Here is a 15,031-nt window from a genome sequence, read left to right as displayed (position 1 = left end):
AAAATTTAGAGATTGTTGTTGTTGTTATGAGTGAATTATAACTATAATGTTGGGATTATGAAATTAATAATATCAAGATTAAATAATAACGAAATTATTTAGTGGAGCAGTCTTGCTTCTCGAGGGTTTAGACTTGTCGGTGTTTGTCATTGTACTAGTTGTATCATAGAAGCACGTGGATTTGAAATCTATCATTGTCTATTGTCTATTATGTTTCGATTATCCTATTATTTGTTGTTCTTGTTCATTTCTTTGCATTATTCTATGATTAGTTGTTACGTTTCTTTTTTCTTTGTACTTAGATTTGTTGTACTTAAGTCGGGAATCTTACGGAACCAATCTCTATACCTCCACGAGGTACTGATAAAATCTGCGTAAACTCCACTCTCTTTGGCCCATTTGTAGGATTTTACTGGGTAAGTTGTTTCAACTCATTGAATCATCCTAAAAGAGAATAAATTGTGGTAATAACATAATAATAGTTAATACATATTCTCCTGACTTAAAGTTAACCTACATTATAAAATGGACTGTTATACAAAAGAATATAAATATATCTCTTACTGAAAACATGAAAAAATAGAACAACTAGTGTTATCATAGTAAGAGTATCAATGCCCATCTCTCCATGTTTGAACGTAGGCATCTCCGCGATCACCAGAGTAAAGTTTTCCTATCTGAGAACACACCACCTAGCTTATTCTAGTACGTTGGACAAAGGACGGATAGGAAATGTCGAAGACAAAAGAAATGAGGACCTTTCAGGATACCCAGCTATAATCTGATGGTTCTGAAAGCAACACAGGATGAGATCTTCAGCCTAAAACCAACATATCAACGACAATATATGAGATTGAAATGTTGTTGAAGATCAATGTAGACGACGTGATTAAAGAAACCTCTGTTGCATTACCTGAACTTTTTGGAGGTTTGAAGTTACTCTCGAGCCAATGTCAAGATGCTACTTTTTAAAAGAGTATGGATTTATGAACTCTGCTGAATGACTACCAAAGAACTAGCTTTTGATATGCTCCTAGACCTTGAGTAACAAGGAATTTCATGGCATGTGCAGCAAAGCAGATCCATATGCATCGAATCATGACCGCATCTGTGATCACTGGTTCACAATCGGGTAAAGTATGTCAACAATAACATACACAGTGTGATCCCACAAGTGGGCTTTGGAGAGGGTAAGGTAGATAGGGAGGTCGTCTCAAATAACCCTCAGCTCAAAAGAAGTTCAATTAAAGCAGGATTGAAATAAAAGAAATAACGACAACAAAGTAACAAGATGAAGTGATGAACAAAGTAAAGAAGCAGCTCAAAAGAAGTTTAATTGAAGCAGGATTGAAAGAAAAGAAATAACGACAACAAGGTAACAAGATGAAGTGATGAACAAAGTAAAGAAGCATTAGGCAGTACGATAAAGTATGTCATCAAACACAAAATAGAAAGTCTTCTGATAAAAAGTTGATCTTATTCTATTTTTACATTACCATGGAAAGCTTGATGTACTAGAATTTTCTTTTTACTTGTCCGCCCAACAGTTGAAAAAGGAAAAAAAACATTCTTTAATGTTTCAAAACAAACTAAAAGAAAGACAATATAATTTGATTTTTTGTTAAAAAATACTTATAATAATTCTATTATTACTAAAATTGAGGCCCTTAAATTTTGGGGCCTAAGACGGAGGCCTCATTTTTAAGGGTATCGAGCCGCCCCTGACGGTAACTCCCTCTGCTAATCTTTGTAATACTGATCAAACCCTCTAAATTCTTAGAAAAACACAGAATTCTATCTTTAAGATGCCAATGTTAGTTTTTATATCAATCCTACTAATAAGTTAAGAAGAACACCACACTTATAACTCTTGAGAGGAAGGATAGAACATCGACACCTCTAGGCTCTGATGAATTTTACCAATCAATACCTTCACACCCAAAGTCACAAAGTATGTATTTTCATTTTTAAGTCTTCCAAAGGGACACAACCAATGAAATTTAACTAAATTAAAGAAAAGTTACACCAACAGGCAACTGAATGTCTAAACTAGAGGGCAGACCTGGCACACCGACATATCAAAATGTGGACAAACTAGCTCTGGCCTCGAAAAGTTAACGCCTAGCCACTCACTAATCCCCAAACCTGATTCATAATTCAATTGGAGCATAATAATTTTTTCTTTGAAGTAATTAAAATTGTATTAAAGAATAGCACCAAGAGAGTGCAGAAGATTAGTATAGCACGACCATTTTTAATATGCATCTTAGTACACTAGATACAATGAAAAGAACTGAGGACATTAACCATCCTATGTACTTCGTGTCCATTTTCATTTTTACACCAAAAGACTAAGGGGTTTTGTGCTTTAACGCACAGATATTTCCTCTTTATCTAGAAAATACCTCTCATTTGTCTCCCTGCGGCCTATACATATTTTTACTCTCTCTCTCTCTCTCTCTCTCTCTATGTTTAATGCAATAATTTATGTATGCAGAAGATCGAAGATCGCACACAGTTAAAGGAGTACACAAAAATAAAACAAAATTTCTGCAATAGAAGATCATGTAGTTTAGCCTGGATTCAGATTAAACTTGAATGACCTTAGTTACCACATTGGAGATGGAAACAGAAGGCTCTCTCATGGACAATGTTAAATCTCCACTGTCAGACAAATTTCATAAACTGACAAATAGTTAAGTTCACATTCTTCAAATTTTAAATCAATTTGAAAAGAACTTCTTACCCAGTAATGCTAGTGCATTAGATGACAAGACAAACATTTTAATGATGGAAACAACGGAAGAGGGAAATTCCCACACCTGTAAATAAGTCAAACATTAATAGAAAAGTATTACTGTGAAACAAAAAAATTTCTAAGTAATTGATCCAATATGGGCAAAAGACAGCAAGGAACATACCATCATGGCAATAACAAAAATCTTGAAGTAACTCGAAACGAGGATCGAAAGCAATATATGCTTACACCTGTTGATTTAAATCCAAGTAAATAATAATCATAATCAACTTCTGCTCCAAAGATGAATATGCTAACTTGACATCCGAGGAAATCATTTAGACTAAAACCTCTTCTCACATGACATGTTCTTTACCAATTAAATTATTAGAGGTAATCACTGATCCTTAATGACTCCATCTGTGCGAGCCAACCCGAAATAGAAGAAAGATAGGATTATAAATTCTCTACGCAGTAAGAAAGAGTGAGTTCCGGTCTTAGATAGGTATAGAAAACCTCAAAATGACACTAGAAACTCTTAAGCTCCGTAAAAACCATAAGCAATCCTTGTTTGCAGGGCTAACAAAATTGTTTTACTTGAAATGACTTTTAAGTAGCAACTCACATGTGCATTTATAGACTGTAAAATATATAGAGGCTGAACATGGTGCTGATTGAGTGGTTAAATCATACCCAGCAGAAAGGTGTCTAGAAAGTCGTGTAGAATATATGCAAGTGAAATGGTGTCCAATATTTCCGAACGCCCAAAGAAAAAGGAACATTTATTTTGCACAAAGGAAGTATCAAACATTGTAACAAATATAAACTGAAGTATTAAACTACAAGATGAAGGAAAGCTTTACCTTGAATCTCCTATTTTTGCATTCAGAAACTTCCTTGTGCCAAATAGAATTATGCCAAGGAACATGAGATTCCCAAAGAAGACGCCCATGAGCACCTAACAACAGCAACCACCACGTTATGCTTATAGCAAAGATCTAGATCAACAGGGGGAACGGATACGCACTGAAATAGAACTAATACAGATTTCAAGGTGCATACCTTTCCACAAAGTCCCAGAAATAAGGCAAAGCTTGCAGGCAAACTCCTCTCATCTTGAGTTGTACATACCGCCAACATTTGGTCTTTACTAGTTAAGGCCATTAAACAATGCATGCCTTAAAGGCTGCTCCCTTTAGGAACAGAGAACTGCCATTGAATTCTATTCCACTGAACTAGAATTATGATTCTTTTATTAGTTCAATAAAGGTCAGTAGTTTAATACATTGTCCCGAGATTAAAATCACATTCACAAGAAGAGAGAGTATTATTTTTTAAATAAAGAAGGGAAGATAAGCACACTTCTAATTGGAAATAATCAAACACCATGTCAAGGAGAAAGACTTCAGAATTAAAATTTACACACCTTATTTGTAATTGCAAATAGTTGGTTAGAGAAACTTGCAAGAAATAGTTATTTCTTCAAATTATCAAAGGTCCAAGAGGTGTACTAAACCATCACTAGGTATGCTTCCAATGCAATACTAAAGGATTACATATTGCAATATCTAGTCAACAAAGAAAGAGTAACTTTCTACATATGTAAGGAAAGGAACAGAAGAGTTTTTGAAGGTCAAGCGAACAATACTTTGAGGATCAAATCTGTGCGTTTATATCTTTGTTATCTAGTAGGATCAGGATGGATTTTGTAAATGATGTGGAAACCTTATTACGGTCCGCAGATAGCTTGCAATAGAGGGCTTTCCATTTTTTGTTGTTTATTGAACTTTTGGTGTACTCCGACGCAATCTTTGTGCTATATCAATAATATTTAGCCTTTCAAAAGAAAAAGTATGTATAATAATTTGTTAAAATGTTGAAATACACAAAATATAGATAAACACTTGATATCGGTGAATATGAATTAGAGATTAGAAGGATACAAGCATCTAAAATCAGGAAACCCAAAGATAATTTCCACAACAAGACCTGCATAAAGGAACAAAAAACAATCAAACGATAACAAAAAATGAGTTTGTAATGCAATGTCTACTTGTACACAACAAATAATGAACTAGAAATACAGAAGTACCTCATTATGCAAAGTCTCTCTCGAGAACCTATTGTAGAACAAGTGTCTGTAGGCTTTAATTTTATGCAAAATCAAGTCAATGACCAATATCTACATTCCAAAAAAACAATTAGGAACTAAACCAAGAATGAACTCTATACATATAACTTGTGTTCTATCTCTCTCTTTTTCTTTTCAAACTCATTTTTTGTATCAATTACCATAAGTTCACATTCAATGTACTCATCAGCAACTGCTTTGCAATTTCCCTGCACAAAGATAAGCATCCAAATCAATGTTACAAAACCCACTCTATATATTGGATATAAACTCCTACGGGCAGGAACAGGTCCAGCATGGTTCATGCTGGTTCACCGAAGCCATTAGCTTCTCAAACTCTATATATTAAAATATTCACACCGAATAGCTAAAAATATTCTGACTATGAACCATTATAATCATACATTAAGTTGAAATCATTGTACAAACCCATAAACTCCCAACCCAAGATCCACCTCCGCTCTGCCAACAGCTCGATCCCAAAAAAATGATACTCCACTAATTTCCGTCTTAGTTTCCTTTCTGTTTCAAAAAAAAAAGCTCTTTCCTTTTTTGGCAATTCTTTGATTCTAACTTTCCACATTACATCTTTAACACCACAAGATTATAAGACATTTTGGTACAATGCTATGTATCTTTAGTTTCGAATATCACTTTTCACTTTGAAAATAAAAATTACTACTTGTTTCAAATACTGGCAATTTTCATGGCCAAAAGCCCCTTAGACCACAAGATTCAAAATCTTCTATAAACTTTCTTAAAACTACACTTATCAAGTCAAAACCATACAAACGAATTGAAACAGAACGAGTAAGAATTATATGTTGTTCATGAAATTCAAAGGTAAGGTAAGAAAAAATACGCATTTCATGAGACGGATATTGCCAGGAGAGTACTGTATGTAAAGAGTTGTAACTGAGAATCCACACTGAACACATCTATAACTGATCTCCTTTTCACTTTCAGTTCCACATTTTATCACCATTTCGCACAAAAACTGAGCTCAAAACTGTGAAACAAACACAAAAAATATATACATAACAGAAATTTTTTTTAAAAAATAACTGTTCATTCACAAAAGCATTTGAATAGGCAATTTCAACAGCTAAACTTCATTTTTTAAAATCCAAATTTGCATTTATGATGTTTTATCTCTCTAAAAAAAAAGTAATTGTAGAGATAGAAGAACGGAATTTACATTTTCTGTCGTGATTAACTCCGATGACCGGCAACGGCAACCGATGGGGGACAGTGGGGATCTAGAGACCCAGAATTTTTATTTTTCATTTTTTTTTATCTTTCAGTATTTTTCTTTAATAATTTCAATACTATTTTTTTTAAAGAAAAAAAGAGAAGGTCAGAAACGACATCGTTTAGATCCTGATTAGTTTTGATAATCACCTTCTTTATCTAGTATAAAAAAAAACATATGAATATATTTATTAGTGTATCTGTGAATAAAGATGTATTTATTGAAGTATTTGGTAGAAAAAAAAATAAATGTATCTAGTATTAAAACATACATATGTAGTACTAAAAAAATGTATTGATACGTTTGTTTGAGTTGTGATTTATACATTGTTTAGTGGATTGTTTTACGTGTTGTGTTGTATTGTTAGTTTAAATATAAATTTATTTTAATTGTTATTTATATTTTATTATATCATATCATTTAAATTCATTGATAAGTAATAATGAAAAGTTTCAATTTATGTGACAATTAATTTGGACTGATCGCATCGTTATGTTAACGTAGAAATTAAGCTTTAACCTAAATCAATTGTAACAGTGAGATCATCACACCAAATTGATTGCATTGTCAACCTGAATGCAGGTTTTTCAAAGTTAAACTATGACAAACGATGGGAGTATTAAGAAGTCCACATAAATCCTTTTGTTGCATGTAAGTTTAGAACAATATGTCAATAAATAAATTGAGTTCTAGGTAAAAACCACTTTTTAGCGCGCTATTTTGTGCAGTCTTCGACACAAAAAAGTGAATAAAGTAAAAAGACGATACACTATCCGTTCATATAACTTAAACTCATGTATTAATAAAAACATCCAAATGATACATTCCACATAATTAGTTTACAACATTACTCAAACTTCATTGTTAAGCTCTACTCCACGGTCTGGAGTTCTTTCTAATGAATGCCTAAATAATACAAGTACACTAGAACTAGAAATAGCACACAGATGAACTCTTCATTTCTCAGACCAGAAAAGGTCAGAAAGAAAGAAACTCGACAACAACAACATACGCAGTATAATCCCACAAGTGAGATATGGGGAGGGTGGTGTGTATGCAGTCTTACCCTACATATATCTACCTGTGCAGGTAGAGAGGTTGTTTCCGATGTATTAAAATACACTTAAAAGAGTTTAATTAACACTATTGAGGAAGAGCATAACCCCGGAGGTACGTTGAGTCCACACCAGATTCTCGTATCAATGCTACCCGCCCTGTACGAGCCACCTACACCAAAAGAATGACAATGTGGGACTAAAATGACAAAATTATCACATCGATAAGAACTATTTTAATTATAGAAACCTATGCGTTGACAAAAATCAGGATTTAACACTTTCAAGATGCCAGCCTATACGAATTGAGAAGCCAAAATTCAGTTTGGGAAAACAAACCTCACAAATGCCATAAGGCTCCAGTAATCTTTGCAATGCCAACAGCTTGTTGAAGTCTCCAGTCAACTGCAAAATGTACATGCAATCAACGAGAAGTCAATGGGGGATCCGGGGAAGACACGACACAAGTATACATGAGCATTCCTTTTCATTTATGATAGGGTTACCCGTGACAAGGAAAATTCAGATATATTCAGTCATGTACAGGGGTTAGTAAGGGGTGTAAGCCAACATCATTTCCCAAAGAACTTTCTTTTGAATGTGTGTAAATAATACCTTTTACCAAAGCAATATGAATGTATAAATATATATATACACACACACAATAAACTAACACCGCTTGGAAAAATACAAAAACAACTATCATAGACCAGAAGTAAAGCCTTAAAACTACAAACTCCCATACTTAAAACCATTTAAAAGTGATACTGTGACAATAACAGACACTGCTTGAGCAAAATCCTGCTTATTCCCCACACCACTGGCCAAGTACGTTAATAGTATGTCAATAACATGTGCGAATTAATGATTGGGTGGAGGAACAAACCGCTAGAGCGAACATGTAAAGAAAGGGTCTAAAGCAATCAAAAATAAAAATGCAATCTTTTACAGTATGCAAGCATACCAGTATAAGTAACAACATGAAAAGAGCCAAACACACACAAAAAAACAGTTTCTTCTAATTTTCATCTCCAAATTTACTTGACAATAAAAGATCACCTCCAATGTTACTGTATGATCAGACACATCAACAGGTTTAGCACGGAAAATACTGGCAATATCAAGGACATCCCTCCTTGCTGCTGCATTGGAGGCTACTTTAATGAGCATTAGCTCCCGCTCAGCAAATGGCAAATGAGTTATATCTCGAACCTAAAAAACGAGCACACCTGTATTATATGTATGATCTAACAACCTCAATGAACAAGATGTTAGTACATATATGAGAAAAGTGGAACTTCTTAGAGAGTAAATTCTCATTCAAGATGAAAATTTTGTATCGATCTACAAGCATTTTCTCATTGAGAAGGGTGGTCTTATAAACTATGACCTTAATGGTAAGGGAAAGGTGAAAGTACAGTACTCGCTATCTTTTAAGTTTTAGAAAACCTACAATAGAGTTGGCAAAGTGCAATGAGTCTGAACGATTAACAAGGTTAAGTGCACTACTGCGAAGGTTGAGCACAAAAGACGCCAACTTCAAGAAATATAGTGGGAACTTTAAAAAACTGAAGGCAAACGCTTATCAGATCATTGATCAACTTAAGGGAACAACAGCATACCCAGTTTAATCCCACAAGTGGGGTTTGAGGAGGTTGGTGTATACGCAGACCTTACCCATACCTTGGGAGGTAGAGAGGTTGTTTCCGCTAGACCCTCGGCTTGGAAAAGTAAAGAAATTCCAACAAATAGTAAAACTAGTTTGGATCCTTCTTATACAAAGTATATTGAGTTACCGTGGTAGGTAAACTCATCCCCAAGCACCTAATCATCTCAAAATCAGCTTGTAGCTAGCCCATGAACATCTATCAACTTGTAACTTTACCTCATGAACATCTATCAACTTGTAACTTTACCTCATGAACATCTATCAACTTGTTAAATTGCTTGACCAATTTCCCTATGGTTTCATCAGTTCCAGGGACCACTGTGGTAATACGTGAAAGCCCCTCTGTCTCTGCAGGGCCTACAGCAAGACTCTGCAACATAATCATTGAAATGAAGCTCAGACGACAAAATCAAGAGGAAGAGAAATTATAGGGGAAGCAGCAAGAATCAGTGGAAAAAGCAACCTGAACATTATACCCTCGTCGAGATATAACACCACTTATCAAATTTAGGACCCCAGGAGCATTGTTGACAAGCATGCTTAATGTGTGTGATCGAATCCCAGTCAACTGCAGTATAAAAATGATCATCGGATTTGCAGCATGTAGAGGGAACAAAGAGAACCACATTGGCAAAATGGCCTCCATAAGGTACTTCTATTAATTAAGACTACAGTTCTTATCTAATCGAACAATGCACTTTGATTAATTAATACTTGGTTTAACAAAAAGGTCCGTCTTGGGAAAGTGAATTTAGGATATGGAATTTGGGAAAAGGATGTACTCAGTTTTTCCAGCAGTCTTTCTCAATTTTGGAAAGAAAAATTAAGCTTTTCATCTATTAGAAGGCTCAGTAGTTTACAGACTACCATATGTTCAACGCAGATATGGAGTAATATAGGTTTCTCCACGGAAGATACAGAGATAAAAAGATAGATCTTGAGAAGTAGATAGGGTCCTTACATCTCCATCATACAGATATCCCCAGTGGGCATCGAGAACTTGATTAACTGAGATTTCATCACTGGATTCCACAGGATAAACATCACCCTATATTCAAACCAAAAGAAGAAGATTTGCAACTTCGGATTAAATTGAACACAGCAAGAAAATCAAAGAGAAATTCTCACACCTGCACAGGTTTAAATTGGAGCGTAAAAATATATCCTAAAGTTTTTTTGGCTAAAACTGATGTAAATTCACAGTATTAAGATTCAACACCTTAAACCATCATAAATAGAACCATAGATCAGAAGAAATGTGAGCATAATATTCAGCTTACACAGCAATGGACTATCATTAATTCTTTATCTTGATAACTTAATCTTATAATGAATTATGGATGGCCTCCTGAAATCTAACAAATAAACTGAAACAAGGTTGACATTTGTTTTGACAAGATATGATGCCTTTGAAATGAAAGAGAAATGTAGAATCAAGATTGCACTTCATTTGTTAGCAATCAGCAAGTTAACTCTTATGATCCGAGAATCTAAGATCAACAAGAAGCTTACTGTAGGTAATGACTTAAGATCAACAAAAAGCTTAGTGTAGGTAATGACTTAAGATCAACAAGAAGCTTACTGTAGGTAATGACTTAAGATCAACAAGTAGTCCATGAATATCACATCCAAAGGGAAAAATAATGATAAGTCGGGAATAGAAACTAGAAAAGACATTCTTAATAAGCAAGTAAAATGAAATTAGACTCATAACATGTAGCAAGATACTGCCAGTTTCCACAAGAGATTCAGGGACTCTCAAGCATATCCATCTCCACAGAGGCTCAGTGTATATTATACAATCAGATACCAAATATGCATGAAGATGAATTAAACCACGAGGAGTTTGAGAACATAATATACCCCGGGATCATTGCTGGCTCCATTGTCAATTGGTCGACTTTTGTTGTTCAGGATACTGGGAAGTTTTTCTTCGAGATCTGGATAAGAAGCTGCAGAAAACCTCCAAAAAGGAGCATCCTCACCCATCTTTTCTCGTCTCAAAGCAATCTGTGGTGATAAAGATCAATACACAACAACAACACATCATCCCTAGTGCTTTCTTCCTTTTATCTTTGGAAATAAAGATAACTACTTGATAGCATAGAGTGAGTCATCCAGTACACTAGAATCAAGGTATTATTGTAAGAAAACCCTTAATATTAAACATTTGAGACAACATCTGATTAATAACAAATAAACTAAGGAATCTGTGACTCCTCAAACTTTAGTCAGTTATTTAATTTAGTATCCATTTATCAGAACCAAACCTTTAAGAGCACATACAACCTCGATCACTACAGCTGGTCTGGAAAAAGTTACTGGCTTATATAAGGTAGAACGATGCAATCAGAGAACATGGTAACCAAAATCATCAAACCCATTTAGGCATATATGCCAAAATTAGAATATATCAGTCGTTTCAAACATGGAAAATGTACCTTTCCAGTTCGGGCTAGTTCGCTAATCCCAAACTTGCTTAAATTTCTCAGAACGGCAGCCATCTTCCCTGGATCACCAGTTACCTAAGCCAACCACAAGAGAATAAATCTGATTGTTATATTTAAAAGAGCACAAGAACTTGATTGGCACCATGAAATTATGCACATTGTTCACTCATCACATTAGTATATGCAAAGTTTTTTGTAACAGATGAATCTAAGATCTTCAATAGTGTTGTGTGATTAAGTTGCTAAAACAATCAGTGATCAAGTACTACCATGCATCAGACCCCAAGGCAAGACTCTAAACAATTCAAATGACATGTAAAAGCTGGGAAAGAAGATTGAAGTCACCTCAATAGTCAGAAAGTGGTCTGATATATCCACAATTTTTCCTCTGAAGATGTCCACTAACCACATGATCTGAGTATCAAAGTAAAACATAATGAGAAAGTACATAGAGTCAGACGAGAAGAAAATCTGGCACGTCATAATCAATGACTTAAACAATTTATACACTGTTCATTCTATATACGTTGTAACTAAAAGATGGGAAGCTAAAGAACGAGGAACCTTAAGAACTTTATATTGTGTGCATTCAAATTACTGCCTAAAAGGAGAGGACCTCGTTTTCTCGTTTACAATGGATCTTCATGAAATTAGATCCTTCTTTATTTAATAGAATTCCAGCACTTCTTTAAGAAAAAAATTTTAGGAAAGAATTCCAGCTCTTTATTTCCTATTTGATCAATTTCATTACTAAAGCAGGTAAACAGACTTAGAGGGATTGTCTCTTGCAAATGGGATTAATATGCTAACTGCAGTATGTCAGAGATTAAAATCGAATAAAGCCCCCACCCCCCACCCCGCGACAACTTGGGGTCTAAAGAGTAATCAATAGGGAGATTGACCCAGCTCATCGATTTAGAAATATTTCTGATATAGAGCAAAGTTAAGCACGAAAAGCAAGAGGTGTCTAGTATACTTCAGCTTTTGTGGTTGCGTCTGCATTCAGTTTTATGAGCATCAACTCCCGTTCAACTTGTGGTTCTCTTGACAGATCCTCCACCTGAAACATCATACCAAAATAATTTGGTAAGGGTGATCTGTTTTATGACAACTGAATACAAGTTAGACATAATTTTGTCTCACTGAAGAAGAATTTATTTAAGGATGTAACTCTTCTTCTTTTTTTTTTGAAGTGCAAAGATATTTAAGGTACTACTTTAACTTATCCATTGAGTCAATGAGAAAGGACATTGAAGAATTAGAAACCAATAACAATTACCAATTATTTTGACGTTTTGCATGTCAAGGCAAAGGAAAATTAAGTATGCAAGCCTACTGTTAACTTACAAATCAGCGCTTCCTCTACCAAACATTTCAAAGAACATCTGTTAATGATGATTGCCTACAAGTATAACAATCACAGATGCTTTAAAAAGAACAGGGGATCAATTGACAGCAATGTATAAACGGGTAATTGATATGTGAGTGAACAGTCATGCCATTGGCACAAACACACAACTGCAGACAATATATCCTGTAAAATATATCAAATTGGCACCTTCCCATTAGAAAGACATCCTTAGAAACTAAGTTGTGTGGACTTTTTACTTTTGATTCCATGCCGGTGTTAGATTCTCCAAAAATACACTACTTCTGGGGAATTTGACACGCATCCGTTAAAATTTTTGAAGAGTCAAAGCAAACATAGCTTGAAAACCCAGATAGAACATTTTAAGAAGATCAACAACGAAATACAACCTGATATTTCAGAAGATAGGACTAACCTTCCAGACATTCACGAGCTTGTTGAGCTGCTCTACAACTTGTTGCAAGACCTTCTCAGTTCCTGAGACCACTATGGTAAAAAGAGCTTTATCCTTGTTCAAACCAACAGCAAGTGACTCAATATTGTAACCCCTTCGAGCAAAAACTCCAGCAATTCTATTGATTATGCCACTTTCATCCCCAACAAATACTGATATGGTGTGACTTTTCACCCTGGTAATATATAAACATTGAATAACAACTACATGAGGCCAATGTATTAAACAATCTCTATATAACTCATGGTAACCATCAAAAAGTAAAGAAGGTTAATTCTTTGATAATTCTATCAATATCTGAATAGTATAGAAAACTAATTTTTCGAAATAACCAAATCTGGTCAATTGTACAACTAGAATTCAAATGGTCCTGGACCTGCCATGCTATCCATTTGGCAGCCTTCTTCCACTTTGAATTAAGTTCAAAAAGAATAAATATGGGGGAAGGGAATACCCGATACAAAGGGTTGTAGAAGACTGATGTACAAAAAACTCATTATATATACGAGAAAGTTTCATCCTTTTATAAGTCAGTTGGTTAAAAAGCTGATCTTTTGACAACGAAAATCTGTTACTCCAGCAAGATAGTAACACTTTTTACTGTTCGAGGCTTAATTCTTCCATTGGAATCAGAAGACTGGGTCAAAAAGTTCAATAACCAAGAAAGTGTTATATTATACCTGGAACAACATCAAATGGACTCATGCAATTAGATAAGGAGATAGCAAAGCCAAAATAATTGGAATCTTGTGTAGTTTACTAATCAAAAATGAAAAAAAAAAAAAAGCCTAATACTCCACAAAATGAGTGTCACCATCACAACAATCATAAACTACTTTAATTCAAATATTCCTATGGACAACCCCTAATATAATAGATACATGGAAACAAACATAAAATTGACAAACAAATCAAAATAACCATTTCCATTAATCAATAGCTATTTTCTAGAACACAAATTATCTCCAAGGAAACTTATAAGGAATTAAACTAGAACCATGTTTCCTAATGCAAAATGATTCAATAGAAAGCAAGGAACAACCTTTTGAAAGTAATATTCAAATTTCTAGTTTTATTGACCCAAACTACCTCCAATTTTCTCTTATCAAGCTCCAAACAACTCATCAATCATAAAATAACCAATATCCAAACAAACGCTCCGAACGAACTACAACTTCAAATGCATCCAACAATGACAAAATATGCATAATTGTTACTCACCGAGAGCTAGCAGGCGAAGAAGGAGTTACTGGAGCTGTACGTGCAACATAAACAGCGCCATTATCAGTACTACCACTTCCATTACTACTCGCTATAACATTTACCGGCAAAACATTTTTAAAACCGAAACTGATATTCCGGCTACCGGTTCTTCCAGGCGAAGCTGGATTAATCAATGCTGGTAACAAACTGTTCTTCCTCATCCCTGTCAATGGAATCTGCGACACCGCCGCCGTCGCCGTCGCCGTCGCCGCCATGGCTGTTTTGGTTAAAAGTTAGCTGGAGATACAGAGTAAGTGAAAAGGGTGGATTAGTAATTGGCTTAAAAAAAATTTGATTCTATTTATACACATGCTAATTGAAACAGTGATATGGGTTCTGCTAATCTCACAGTTTGTTCACTGAAACTGAAAAGGTCACTAACATTTTAAAGCTGCCACGTATCACGCAGAGTCCGTGGCGGAACCAAAGTTCAAATTTGTAAAAATAGACATACGAAGTCATCAAATTGGGTTCGATATCTACTACGTATATATAAAAAAAATAGATCAACTATATATAAATAATATAATTTATCGTGAAGAGAGTTTACCTTAGTTCAAGATGGATCTGTCATTGATTAGAGTCCGTTTGGATTGATTTTAAAAAATAATTTTTTAAATTAAAAAAAAAATTGAAATGAATTTTTAAGTA

General features: G+C 34.6%; 2 protein-coding genes across 4 annotated transcripts; both read right to left on the bottom strand.

The window, feature by feature from the left end:
• Positions 1–498: 498 nt before the first annotated feature.
• On the bottom strand, positions 499–6,198 carry LOC101253248 (protein ARV 2). Of its 2 annotated transcripts, none has more exons than XM_069291581.1 (11): positions 6,067–6,198; positions 5,731–5,877; positions 5,030–5,077; positions 4,830–4,919; positions 4,681–4,726; positions 3,800–3,882; positions 3,601–3,695; positions 2,922–2,988; positions 2,747–2,822; positions 914–1,117; positions 499–820 (listed from the first exon to the last, which is right to left on the bottom strand). In XM_069291581.1, the coding sequence occupies exons 2-10, from the start codon at positions 5,851–5,853 to the stop codon at positions 1,005–1,007; spliced, it is 741 nt and encodes a 246-aa protein (XP_069147682.1). In that variant the 5' UTR covers positions 5,854–5,877; positions 6,067–6,198; the 3' UTR covers positions 499–820; positions 914–1,004. The 2 variants fall into 2 exon arrangements, with proteins under 2 accessions (XP_069147682.1, XP_069147683.1); XM_069291582.1 differs by having other exon boundaries at positions 499–790.
• Positions 6,199–6,896: 698 nt separating this feature from the next.
• On the bottom strand, positions 6,897–14,738 carry LOC101252944 (acetolactate synthase small subunit 2, chloroplastic). 2 transcript variants are annotated; one of them, XM_004250037.4, is made up of 12 exons: positions 14,339–14,738; positions 13,079–13,292; positions 12,271–12,354; positions 11,640–11,708; positions 11,286–11,369; positions 10,708–10,854; positions 9,806–9,892; positions 9,308–9,412; positions 9,092–9,214; positions 8,235–8,387; positions 7,515–7,580; positions 6,897–7,347 (listed from the first exon to the last, which is right to left on the bottom strand). In XM_004250037.4, exons 1-12 carry the CDS (start codon positions 14,593–14,595, stop codon positions 7,264–7,266), a joined length of 1,473 nt encoding a protein of 490 aa, XP_004250085.1. In that variant the 5' UTR covers positions 14,596–14,738; the 3' UTR covers positions 6,897–7,263. The 2 variants fall into 2 exon arrangements, with proteins under 2 accessions (XP_004250085.1, XP_069147680.1); XM_069291579.1 differs by lacking the exons at positions 6,897–7,347; positions 7,515–7,580 and having other exon boundaries at positions 8,248–8,387; positions 9,061–9,214; positions 14,339–14,665.
• Positions 14,739–15,031: the final 293 nt, after the last annotated feature.

The sequence above is a fragment of the Solanum lycopersicum genome, chromosome 11 (genome assembly GCF_036512215.1).
Source record: "Solanum lycopersicum chromosome 11, SLM_r2.1".
NCBI classification, from domain to species: Eukaryota; Viridiplantae; Streptophyta; class Magnoliopsida; order Solanales; family Solanaceae; genus Solanum; species Solanum lycopersicum.
The sequence above is the reverse complement of the archived record's forward strand: the minus strand, read 5'-3'. Positions and strand labels throughout refer to the sequence as shown.